Raw genomic sequence first — 13,398 nt, forward strand, 5'->3', positions numbered from 1 at the left:
AAGAACATTTTAATTTCGGACCTATTGACTCAATATTATTCTCTTAAACATGGTGTGTTTAGTTTCTAGCTCCCGGAGAAGACAATTTACTTCACTTTAGTGAAAGCAAACGGCGCATGTACTGGAGTAGACACTGTAATAACATATCACGTCACTTAGACGAACGCGGAAGCTTGAACGTGGCATCACCAACCATCATATACTTAGAAATTTTGGCGCAACCTCGACTCACGCAAACACTCACACAAGCACACACACTTACACCAGAGCAACACACACGACACGCAGCGCTATCCCAACCATATTTTCTTCATGTGCGCCTACTGAAGGCAAGTGTGTTGTGTCTGCCATTGTGAATACCTAATTTACGAATACGGCCGAAATAGCTTTCCCTTTTTGCCTTTTTAATAGCGCACTCCGTGAGCGCAGTGGTTTGGCTAACCCCTTTTTCAAGCTTTTTCTGCCTTTTCCTAAGCAAGTATGAAACAACCAGTCCAAACACGAACACTTCGACATAAGTTTCTGCATGGAAGTGCAGGTACGAATGTTTTATTTATAGCGCTCCCAATGGTATTTAATAGCACGACGCAATTATGCTACCCTGGTGAAGATCAGGAACTTTCATCCAACTTCAGTAAAGAATGGGGCAGCTTCTATAAATTTTTTGTTAGATGCATATAATCCAGCACTTCACTGCAAACAAGACAATGTCTGGAAAACACGGTAAAAACACCTCGTCTAGGCACCTGTGAACAATATCACCAACATTCGAACTCATTGTTCCCAAAACGATATTTTATAAATTCAGTCGCCTAAGTTCCGCGTGCAAAATTTTCTAGTTAGCCTCACGACTTCGAACGAGATGGTGCAAACACTGGCTTTTAAATTGATTATCTATGTATGTAGTTTAGGTGCTTTAGATGGCGCTTGTTGGTCATGTTTAAAAAGGTCATACAGCATCAGAGAGGTAGGTTGGTTACCATGGGCTTTCATATATCTGATTGACCATACATTTTATTACTGCTTCGAACATACATTCGGAATAACCTGAATTCCTTATTTTTGATGCGTAAGTTCCATGTTTTGTGATCCAATTTAAAGCAAAGGGGAGGTCATTAATTGCTGCTTAACAAAATATAAAAGCAGAGCGGGTTTCTCCATTGTTTCAGGAATGACAGCGTGTCGTACCGCTTGTATAACAAGATGGTTATGCTCACATGGCAAGCAATAAGCCTTCCAGCACTGCGTTTCTATATATCACGCAATGATCACTGTCGCCGCGACAGTGCTTGTGCATCTCTATCCTTACAGGTTTGGTAGAAAATACCAAAGAAAGACGCAGCTGCGTGGGAAGCGCCAAGTAATCAATGCAGTATAACAACAAACTGTACCACCACTTGGAAAAAAGTTTGCTGCTCCCGTCTTTAGCCTGCGACTCAGCTGAACTTATGAGACTGGAGTATGAAAATTCTGCAACTGCCGTTACTGAAGCCTCCTTCGTACTCTATATTGCTTCTGACCTGTCCGAGTTTTTTTATCTTTATGCGCTGCTTATCGCAATCTGAGTGGTCAGAACACAACAGTTACAATAGTGCGAGGCGTTTCCTGATCGCTGTCACAATAGGCCACGCCTTACCATGACCGTCAGATCGCCGTACTTAATTGATCCAGGAGCCATGCCATCAACCCTCCGGGACACCCAGTGAGCCTGTCGCATTACAAAAGACAATAGGCCCCATTCCTCTCCGCTTGAGCCGTGAGTGAAAGCCCGTGGGAATCGAATGCTTTGATTCGTAAAGAAACACAACAGAAAAAAGAAACATATACGCTGCCCGACAATGTAAACGCACATATCTACCCATGCGTAGTAGTCATGTAATGCAAAGTTTTATCACTCAGATCCTGATGAGTGCGCTTACCTTTCTATTGCAGTTCTTTTTTACGAGGGAGCCGATATGGACGCACACTACCTCTGCGAAGACCAGAATAAGCTGCTTAGTGGACGTTGTTAACGTAATGGAGACGAGATCTGTAATCTTCACACGATCTTGTTACAGCAACGGATATAAGTAATGTATTTGGCGTGTGTGAAAAAGAAAGGGAATGTATATAAGATTTTTACATTTGCAGGGTGTCTAGAGCATTTGAAGGAATTTTCGACAAGTTTCGAAGAAAGCATATGAACGTGACACCTAAAGGTATGTTCGAAGGCACAACTTTGTGTTCAAATCATGCAGTGTCGAACAATGTGCTGAGTGCCTTCGTTTCTGTTAGTGTGTAATCACTATGTAGCCGTACTTCAAAAACTTCAGCCCTTGAAGTTTAGCAAACATATTTTAAACGGAATTTATAGCACAGCTGTGGCACATCATGAAAAGTCGCCCGCATGTTATCACGGGTGGGAACTCGAGTAAATTCGTCAAGGAGTGGTGAGGGGGTACCACGTGAATATTATGTAATTTGGGCATGATTTGGGAATACCTAATGGTTATTTTTGTCTTTATTATTCTTATCATGTAATGACGGAGGAGCGTTGCCTTCAACGAGTGGTGAGACGCTGATGTTGGGTTGTGCCTATCTGTTTCCCTATAGTCGTGCCCCAAAACTGATAGAAGGCATACTCTTGCTTATATTACAATCACTCGCGTCAAGTAAAGCGTCAAGTGAATTACAAGTAAGTACGCACTTTACTGATTTCGAACACGCGATCCAGTGGCCTCATATACGGGTGCCCAGGGAACGTTTGTGCAGCGTGAGCAGGCAGTTTTTAGAAAATATTGTCTTTATATAATACTTCGACGCAAAAATTTTGGTCTGACTGTCACCCAAAACGACTTGTCTTTTTGCCGTTTGATCTGCCCGCCTTTCATTGCAAAATTCAACCACATCAGCAGCGCCCACCAATATTGCTCCGGTTTCTGCGTTCATACTCGTGCGTAGCATCAAGTAAAAAGCGAATTTGGCACGTATCTGAGGCATAACATCAACCCATCATTATACTGTGGTGTGTTTATACTATAAAAGTCATACATAAGTAATTTTAAGGAACGTAGCGTTTATTACGCTAAGCTGGCAATGCAACGCAATGCACGAAAAGGAGGGTGTTTTCAGCGCTTTGCTAAGATGATACAGTAATGGCTTCTACGGCATATACCCGCTGCGTGCATCAAGGCAATTTAGCGCAGCGCCTTCAGAATCCCATTGACCAATTATCTCCCGTAGAACATCCAAATTAACTGACTCGCTCACTGGATCTCGTGCCGACCTGTTGTGCCCCCGCGATATCCGACGACAGCACAGCTCTGGCCGACTGGGCTGGCCCTGCGCCATCTCCTGACGCCGACAAGAGCTCTCGCCAAGTGGTGCCCCGTCCTCGGACTCCTGCGACCGCGTCCATCTTTCCTATCTTCTCTTTACTTCGGTCGTTCGCTGTCCCTGCGCCTCGCTCTCTCCTTTCTTTCTCTCTATTTATTTGCATTTTAATCCTACCCTTTTGATTAGCCCTTTACCCCTACCCCTCGTGAGCTACTGTTGAGGTGTCTTCCCCCTGAAAACAGTCAGACATTCGACGACATTTGCAGTGAAACATGCAGATATTGGGCCAATTTATTTACTAGCAGACACTTCGCCATTACAAGGCGAGAAGGGAGGAGGATTGCGACAATTGGCACGAGATGCAAGCATGCGGCAGAGACGCGAGCATGCGCAGTGGGGGTGTGTACGTTGCCGCCATTGACGTATCCGTGACCTTGAGCAACTGATAAGTGCTCCGCTTCTAAAACACGGTGAGATATTGTGATCCTTAACTTGTGGCCTTCCCAACAGAAACACTCATACGTACATGCATTGGCGGAAAACCTGTGCTCATCATCACATAAGGTTCAACAAATGAGGAATTCGGGTGAGGTAGATGCTGTTGCAACAAATACTAAGCTTGTCTATGGCAATAATTGTACGTACTCCTCGACCTTACGTTTGTCTCAATGTCCACCGAATGTATGCCAGAACTTCCCGGTACTCTGAAGGACTTATTGATCTTTACACTAAGGGCCGACATGTTGACTTGGGTCTGCTGAAAGCAGGATTGAACTTTTGAGCGCAACCTTTGCTGCAGTGGACAAAAATGTCTACCTGATTGTATACTTCCGAACTACACAGTAGCCATCTCTGTGTGTCGCACAACTGTCACCCCACTTGGTGGCCTTTCTACTTTTTCAGCCTTTATAGCTACGTCTTAGAGTACCTTGCTACTTTCAAACTCTCGCAGGCTGCCGACATGACCAATCAAATATGCTTGAGCTGCAGGTCTTAACTTCGTAGGTTCAATTACAACAGTGACTATCGATAGTACTCTGATGACGGAAGACGCGAGGCTAATCTTCAAAAGCCGATGATTACGTTCTTTCAATTTGCGAACTGGGCATGAAAATCGGTGCTTTTAAGCGGCCGCCAAAAAACAGTCATGCCGGGTGATTTAATATTACTTTGTCTCGTGGCATTGCAGTGAATGTAACGCTCGTTCATCGAATCTGGACTACTCTGTCCTTTCCCTTATCTTGTAAGCCGTGCAACCATGTATTTCGATCGACCTATTCTTGCATGCTATATTTTCTTGGTGGGGGGGGGGGGGGGAGGGGAGTGGTGGTGATAGTACAAATTCTTAGCTTCCATCGGCACCTTGCGAGGACTCATTACGCAAATAATGCAGTTGCGTGAGCCACCGTGGCAAGACATTTAGATTGTTATAATTTGTGCTGCCATAAAGATTTCGTTGCTTCTAAGACAATATCTATAAAACCAGCTTTGATTAGCCTGCTCGCACAAAGTACTTTAGACTCTTTTTTGATGCCCAGATATATCAGGAAAGCTTGTAGGCTGCTACCGTGGTGGCTACCAGATATTATGCTGACTACACTAGATTGTACAGTTAGATTGAACAGATTGTACTGATCATAAGATTGTACAGTTAGGGCACATCACCCGTAAAAAAATTTGATGAGCTTGTCTTGCAATACGTCGACGAACGTACCGGTGCACATTCCTCAGGAAGCGCTGTTTAGCCAATCGGTGCTGTTCTTGAAGGTGACAATTACACTTTGGTTTCTGCTCCGTGGACCAGAGAATGCAAGAAAGATAGTGTAGAAATTGCTGAACCGCGGCGAAATATTGACATATATATCATAATGGGACATATCTCTACCACTTTTCGACCCTTCTTTCGCCCCCCTGTACAGGGTAGCAAACCAGTTCTAGATTACAATTCCTGTCTCTTTCTTTTATTTACTTCTATCTCTCTTAACATTCTACAAACCTCTAACTACTAAAGAATCAGTATTCACAGGTGTTTTATGTCAAATCCGCGTCTGGGCTATGTGCTATCATTTTGAATTGGTTGCAGTGACAAGAACAGACCTGTTTAACCTACCTAAGTTCTACCATGAAAGAACTTTGCCTAGTATCAACGGAACACTCCAAACACACTTTGTTCAAATCTGTATGTGTCCCTAGCCACCAGACCACAAGCACATGTAAAATATATCTCCAAATATTGGCGCAATTGATATGATGTGGCCGATTAGACAGGTATGCTGTTTTATGTTAAGCATGATGTGCAATCATTTTATGTCACGTGTTTTCGTTATTTACGATCGAATCTCTCACAGGCAACGGTGCCAACTTTCAAGAGGATATCCTGTATATGAGCAGTGACAGAAGCTGTGCAGTGATTGCGGTCACATATCCTTTTTGTGGTTGGTTTTGCAATTTTCATTGCTTTTGTGGGCAAAACGCATTTGGTTCTTAGGTGTGCGCCACCAAAATAGAATAAATCTGACTGCTCATTACCGGTACACACTAGTACGTCGTTACTGCCTAAATTATTATGTCTGGCTTAGCACCGATATCGGAACCCTTGACAAAATTTACGAAGCCGAGCAAGTTCCTCATCTAAACCCAGACATAATAATGTAGTACTCCACGCTAACGTCAACTATTTGAAAACAACTTCTTGAAATATATCAGCTAAGTGATTGTGCTTCATTAGACACCGGTGAACAAAAACGAAAATGTAAATGGCTCATGCCAAAAAGTGGCTTGCAATGCTGATGGAGCTGAAAAACTCTTCCCTACATTGTATCTCGAGCCAGTTGGTACTGGTTCACTGCGCTAAAAAACGGGCTGGCAGACGAAAGAAGTATGCGCCTACGTCTGTTCTTGCATCCTTCTTCTTTTGTGTTCTCACCCGTTTTTGACGCAGTTACACCATGATGACGTCGGAAGCTGACACGGGGCATGTACGGAAAAGGAGCAGCAGCACTTCGCGTTGAGCTGCATTTCAACGCAGATTCTCACGACCTTACTGTACCATAATGTCATAATGTAAATATTCTCTCAAAACAATGCGGCGATTTACGTTAGCCAGTCCTGTCTTCCTCTTGTTCTGCTTCTTTGTATAAAGGGTATCAATGTTCATTAGCAGCCATTTTGCAGTGTGAAATAGGGGCACATGCTACATGTTTCGCCACTCTCCAGGTCTCACATTAGTGGAGCTGAGAGATCCTTTCCTACATGCCTCACTCCTCTCCAATCTTTTTTCATCAGCCCTCGATTGCATAGGAATAAACGTGATTGTCAGTTTCTATTTTGGCAAAAAGTTATTATATAAATGCCGTGAACGTTCGTTTTCTATGTAAACATGCAATCCTGGTGCATTTAATATGCCCCAGGTTTTATCGTAAAAAATTTGTTATGCTTCGAAAATATTTAGATATGGTACTTATGTTCATCTAATTTCTCTGATTTTTACAGTGACATGTGTAGCGTTTAGGGCGTCTTCCTGTGAAAGGAAGGAACGAATGTGGGTCTGCAGTGCACTCAGTGATATACTGATAGAAGTAGCATACTGCTTGCAAATGATCCAATCTATCAAACATGTCCACAGAAATATATAAAAAGTCCTTGCTTTCCTGCACCCTATTACCGTGAATACCGTGCCATATTTGACACTTGTTGTGTATCCATGCTCATTTCTCAGATGCGCGGTTGTTGGTCACGTGGAATCACATAAAAGTATAACAATACGGGCATATCTTGCCGCGGTATACCTTCACTGATTTTCACTATATGGTTCACGAAATTTCACTGCTATGGAATTGTCAAAACACGCGTACCAACACCCTCCGCGTTATTGCATTTTAACTTTTGGAAGCGTGACGTTTTACGCTGTAGGTAACTTTTTTTCTTTCGTAAAAGAAACAGTCATCGTTGTCAACCCGTACGTGCTCTCTATAATCTTTTACAGTCAAGGTGCTTAAGCTATAGGGGACGTGTGAGCTCCGTAGTGCCAAAGCCTTTAGGTGTGCATGTGGCACAGGTGTTGTGAACACCACTACCATGTACAGCCGTTGGGACTTTCAGGCGACAACAAAGATGTGGAAAGTAGATAAGACAGTGTTGGGAAACAGAGAGAAATAAGACTATAATTTGGAAAATTTATGGGGAAAAGAACAAGAAACTTGATAAAAGTAGATGGGGCAAGCGTATAAAAGTATAGAAATACACACATATTGTGAAAAAAAAAGAAAGACGGAAATTGATGATTGATTTGTGGGGTTCAACGTCCCCAAACCACCATTTGATTATGAGAGACACCGTAGTGGAGAGCTCCGGGAATTTCGACCACCTGGAATTCTTCAACGTGCACCTAAATCTGAGTACACGGGTTTACAGCGTTTCCGCCTTTATCGGAAATGCAGCCGCCACAGCCGGAATTTGATCGCGCTACCTGCGGGTAAGCAGCCGAGTACCTTAGCCACTAGAGTACCGTGACGGGGCAAGAAAGACGGAAAAGGAAAACAGCATGAATAGTGAAAAATAGAAACACGGGAGAAATAAACTCAATGAACAGATAAGAAAAAATAATTGAAAATGTTGAAAAATAAAGAAATACAGAAAGATAAAGAAAGCGAGAACAACATTTATAAAGTAAGAGAAGAAAAATAAAGCAATAAAAAGAGAGCGAGAAAAAGAATGGAAAATGTCGAATGAGCAACGAAGAAATCAATGGAGACAGATCAAAAATGCAAGTGAGAAACCAAGGAAAATAGAAAAGGAAGACAGGCGTAAAAGAAAAAAAAATGAACAAAAAAAACAGTAAGGCCTCCTAAGCCTTTCTACTATCAAGTATATCACGCTTCAAGTTAGTTAACTTTTACCATATCTGTTCCAGAATAATTTAAAGGCTAACCGTCGTAAGTACCAACGAGCATAAAGATTGTAAGCTCAAGTAATACGAACTAACAACAGTGATCTGCTATTAGTAATGGTATAAGCAACCGAACTGGCACCGACTAAGTCATAACATTACACGATTAATTCTAAGATATTGAATTATCTGCAGGCCTTGTGATTCAAGTTTAAAAAAGGGAAATAAAGCCAGTCCCGCATATTCGCCCCCCTCTCCCCAAAAAAAAAACTACTTTTGGAGCACAATCACGATAGCAAATCAACTAGGAAACAGATTAAATATTTATTTCAATGAAACATGTTGGCTTTTTTATCAAGGCTGTTTATGCAGTGCAAGCTCAAAGAATATGGTTCAGTTTGTTTGAAGTAGATGAATGATTTTGCAGATTTTTTTTCTCTGAAACTGTTTTTAAGATCACATAAGAACAAAAAGTAAAATTTGGCAAGATCCCATGTAACTAAGAACTTCATTTTATTTGAAGCATACGGATGACCATGCCTGATTTTTTTAATGAGAGACACTTCACAAAGCAACATTTAGTATATGTACAAATGTTAAATGCATGGACATGTGTTGAAGAGTTGGAGATAGTATTATAATCACTTATGTGCACGTGTGCAACAATGCCAACCCGAGCATGCGTCTTAGCAAGACCAGAAGTGATAAACTGATATGAAGCATTGATTCTCGAGAGGATGGCAGCCCTATAGACGCTGCTACCTAAATCAACTTCAGTGCACGGCACCTAACTACAATTGGCGGTAACCGACGGGTAGTGTTTATAGGAAAAATACATATGTAATGTTGTTACCATAGAATAGCCAGCACTGCAACCACTACTGAAGTTTCACGAACAATAGCGTATCTTAGAAAAGCAGTTCCGAGACCCAGCCTAGCTTTGTGGTAGAATGCCTCTTTTTGAAATGCAGAATGCTTGAGTACGATTCTATGTGGGACTATGACATTTATTTTTTTGCATTCGTCGGGTCAGCGCTACCAATTTAACTTTTTTCATAGGGCTCACGCGTTAAAATTGCCCCCTGGGTGGTCACGTCGTTTGTGGGCAGATACTGAGTGCCAATCACCAGTGGCACATACCAGACCGCTGGTATGTGTAACTGTGTGGCGGGAAATGTTTCATGACGTCCGCGACGTGATTGTGACAATATTCACGTCTTTTTTATCACGTTTTATACGTCAAATCACCCTGCCAAACTTATTTTGGTTTACCACAAGTCAATGGGGTGATCACGAGAGCACCCAGACGTAAACGACTAGATAGATACATGCGCAAATAGACGCCAAAAGTGCTGGCAGTACGGAAAAAAAATGCTTCGCAAGGGTGTGTAACCTAGTGGTAAAGACACTCGCACATGAAAGGGTCATTTTGGATTCCTGCTGTTGCGGATGAAGATATGTCGTCCACTTTACGTTCCCGTAAAATTTAGGTATGTTTAAAAAAAGCTAGACAAATATTCGCAACGCCCATGTACTGTTGGTGTGCTGTACGATTCCAGACGGCACCCAGACCAGGTTCAACACGTTTTTTAGGCACAAAGTTAATTATTCTATGTTTCTAGCATAGGCACAGATTGAACGTGCGGACGTACGGACCGTGTCACTTCACCGAATAAATTCACGAGCTGAACTGAAATCTATATGAGAAAAGATACTTTCACTATAGAAGCGCACCATCTAATTATTTTTGCGATGTCAAACGTTATATTTCAGCTCCGTTATCGTGCATAAACGACGCTTTGCAAAATCCTGTGCGTGCAACAGAAAAAGTGCACGAAATAAATTTACGAATGAATTGAACGGCATTCCGAGGTCGTGCGTACCGAGCCTGCCTTGACAGATTTGCCACCGTATAGTTGGCCGCTAGCAAGTAACATCATCGCTGCTACACGGAACCAAATGTTTAACGTAATGATGGTTTGCAAAAATATTACGCTGTCATCATTTCTCGTGCTGCCAGGGATATGGAATGCTTCATCAACGGAAGACATTTAACATCCCATTAGGTAGCGCTTGTGTCCAAGCCATGCTGGGGGTCTCGCCGTGCGCAATTCACTGCTCTCGGATGTTGCAAGTTCGATCAGTTCGATTGACACGCAAGTCTTGAAAAGAATACGCACGTATGCTTTTCGCAACGTCAAAGTTCTGAAAATTCACCGAACAACGCCACATGGAAGGTATACTGGTGAAGTACAGGAAAACCTCGTAGTCGTAACTGCATTCTTCATCACTCTAACCTTTACGCTTCGTTGGTCGACCTGAATCATGTCGGCGGCATGCGACGCACCATAATATCCACATTACTTTCAATACACGCTATGCAAGAAAAAACTGCTTTTATTTTGACCTCGGTGAAGCATACTATATATACAATAATTATAAAACTTACCTACAAGAACGGAAAAACATTAACGCACAAGGGGATGTGAGGTGCCACTCACTCCTTGTGATTTCGAAGCTGATCGTCGATCGTCGCTCTCCCTCTCGGTGATTTCACAGCCTTTACGTTCAGTGAAAAATTGTCGTTGTCAAGAAGGTTTCTTTCAGCATCACTGCTAAAAGCGATCTGTGGATTTCCCTCAGCCGAATGGCTTCGTGACAAGACCAACAACACCTTCTTACCGCTTTATCTGGGTGCGGAAAACAATTAGCTCTTAAACCCATCAGCAAACGACTCGCTTGCCGAGTGCTCCCATTCATCAACAAACGCACAAAAACGAGCGGTGCAGCACTGGCCAATTTGATATGGCTCACTTATCTAAGAGTAAATCGTCAAGTCACGTGACTTTTTGCGTAGAGTATCATGAAACTTATGCACTACAAAAGCCCTGACGAATGCTATATACAAGTACAACAAGACGAGTTTCAACTATAAATGCTAGACCGTAACATTTATATAACCTACGTGGCTTCAGAAAACCTAGCGAAGCTGATATGTGTACTCTGCGGGCAGGTAATTTCACCAAAACTTGTCTGGCAAGAAAAAATAACATTTCTCGTGGCACAGAGGGTCTCTTTTTGTTGACTCATACAGGAAACGTGAGAAGTGGTTGTGTTTGTTTTTCTTTTTCTAACGCGTGAACACTGGTGCTAGCACAGCTGAACAAGGTTAAAAGAAAGGAGCGTAGGCCTACTGACTATCCTTGAGAAGACAGTCCGAATTCCGCCTGGTGGGGCGACACTCTATCGGCGTTGCGAATACCACTCTCGTTCTACTTTATTGTTCATATATCTAACCTATTCGCGTTAACAGTAAAAGGTAATGGAAAGATGATCCAGATTAATCGAGGTAGAGCTTCAAGAGCATTACAAATACTAAACTATTTTATGCCCCATCATCTGTTGTACTGAATGCAATCATCCGCGTAAACGATACGACAAGTGACGATTGTCCCCCACCTGTAACACACCACTGAGTGTCAAGCTGCGTGGGGTTCTCTCAAAGCGTGCATCTAAGAACACTGCGCCTGCAATGTGATGTTTCATTGCATATTGTGGGTGTGAAGGTTCGAAGGTATACGCCTGTGGCACTTTGGGAGCGGCTGCGTAGAGGTTAAATACAGGCGTATAATGACAAATCATTATGTCTCCTCACAATTCCTGAAGACAGCATCACGTCTACAAATCGCAAAATATTGCCTTCATGTATACAACCGTATTACAGCATTAAAAGCAAACTGAAGTATGAAAGCAGGTTTTTATATATTCTGTTTCCCAAATAAGCACATTAAATGCAACTAAAATGAACGACTCCGTTATTGTAGTATACCTGATTGTATCACTGAATTTCCACGCGTATAAAGGAGTTGTCGAATAGTCCAAGATGATTGGCTTTGTCATGATCTACAACTTTGATCGGCGTCTTTACCATTGGGTACATTTCTTTGAAATATTAAGATTCACTAGCAAGGAGTCACTTGTAAAGTGTAACAATGTTCCATCCCCATAAAACAAAAATCTTGGTGAGGGTTTTTCGCTCGTAATTTAATATCGGAAAGTTCAAATACTTCAAGGAGGCAGTTTTGTTAAGTTGAGTCAATTTTCTTCTTTTTTTGCAGGGAGACATGTGATGTATGATCTCCGAGTAAGGAATTCCCACATTCAAAAACCGCTGCATCACAAATGCGTTCACGTATACCAGAAGTACGAGAGGTATGGAAGAGTCTTATATAACTCAAGCTGCCAGGGTATACTTCCATCGACGATAAAAGCGGGGCTGTACCAACCAAATGATCGCTGTCCAATGCGCATGAAGTGACTTAAAGGCCTACTCGTAACATCAATAGCACTAAAAAATGAGACAGTAAAAGTTTGCTCAGGCAAGGGCCGTTCTAAAATATTTATGTATACATCTATACATGGGTAGAGCACGAACGCTATTTTTTGCCACAATAAAAAGTATGTCACTAACATTCTCCTCTTCACCACAAAAGTCGTCGTGAGGAAGCCTGCGGCTACATAGCCACTGTGTTTTATTTATTTTTTTTTTAAATTTTTGTATTGTCATAACGATCAACATCCTTACTGTACCCACTGAAGGGCAAGGACCTCACGCCTGTTCCTCCAAGCGACCAGATTGTGTACTCGCTTACTCGCTGAGGCCCTGCTATACCCGCGAACAGCTTGCCTGCCTCTGCCAACCTAATTTCATCTCTCCTCCTCGTGCTTTTACTTTCTCTTAAAATATAAAACGCTTGCATTGCATACGCTCTACATGCCCTACCCATTTCCATTTTTATTTTAACAGTTAAATTGACATTTTCGCTAGATTCTCGCCGTCGCCATCACGTCCTGTATATGCATGTACACATGTATACATAAACAAATAACACAAATAAGAGTTTTAAAAAACAATTTCACGTGCAACTTGGCAATCAAAACTCACTCCGGTCACTCCGCAGCGCGCTTCGTTAGAAAATTACGCCATGAATCATTCGTTCTCGGAAACTAACGGCAGAATGCAAACGCACGCGGCGTTGGGTAAAACGTTCGGGACGGTGGGACGCCGCAGCGCGTAGTCAAACTGAAATATGCTTGAATAGGATCATACTGAATCGTCACCAACACTGCGTTGACATCGCTAGTTTTTCATAGTTGGCGTGGAGCACCGCTCCGCTTCCTCCATGGAGCGGTGC

The 13,398-nt window shown here is 42.4% G+C and overlaps 1 protein-coding gene across 2 annotated transcripts; it reads left to right on the forward strand.

The window, feature by feature from the left end:
* The first annotated feature begins 844 nt into the window (after positions 1-844).
* LOC119167977 (uncharacterized) lies at positions 845-12,673 on the forward strand. 2 transcript variants are annotated; one of them, XM_075865501.1, is made up of 5 exons: positions 845-967; positions 1,933-2,069; positions 2,131-2,198; positions 5,664-5,750; positions 12,322-12,673. In XM_075865501.1, exons 1-5 carry the CDS (start codon positions 863-865, stop codon positions 12,519-12,521), a joined length of 597 nt encoding a protein of 198 aa, XP_075721616.1. In that variant the 5' UTR covers positions 845-862; the 3' UTR covers positions 12,522-12,673. The 2 variants fall into 2 exon arrangements, with proteins under 2 accessions (XP_075721616.1, XP_075721617.1); XM_075865502.1 differs by lacking the exon at positions 5,664-5,750.
* The last annotated feature ends 725 nt before the right edge of the window (positions 12,674-13,398 follow it).

This window comes from Rhipicephalus microplus, chromosome 6, assembly GCF_043290135.1.
Source record: "Rhipicephalus microplus isolate Deutch F79 chromosome 6, USDA_Rmic, whole genome shotgun sequence".
NCBI classification, from domain to species: Eukaryota; Metazoa; Arthropoda; class Arachnida; order Ixodida; family Ixodidae; genus Rhipicephalus; species Rhipicephalus microplus.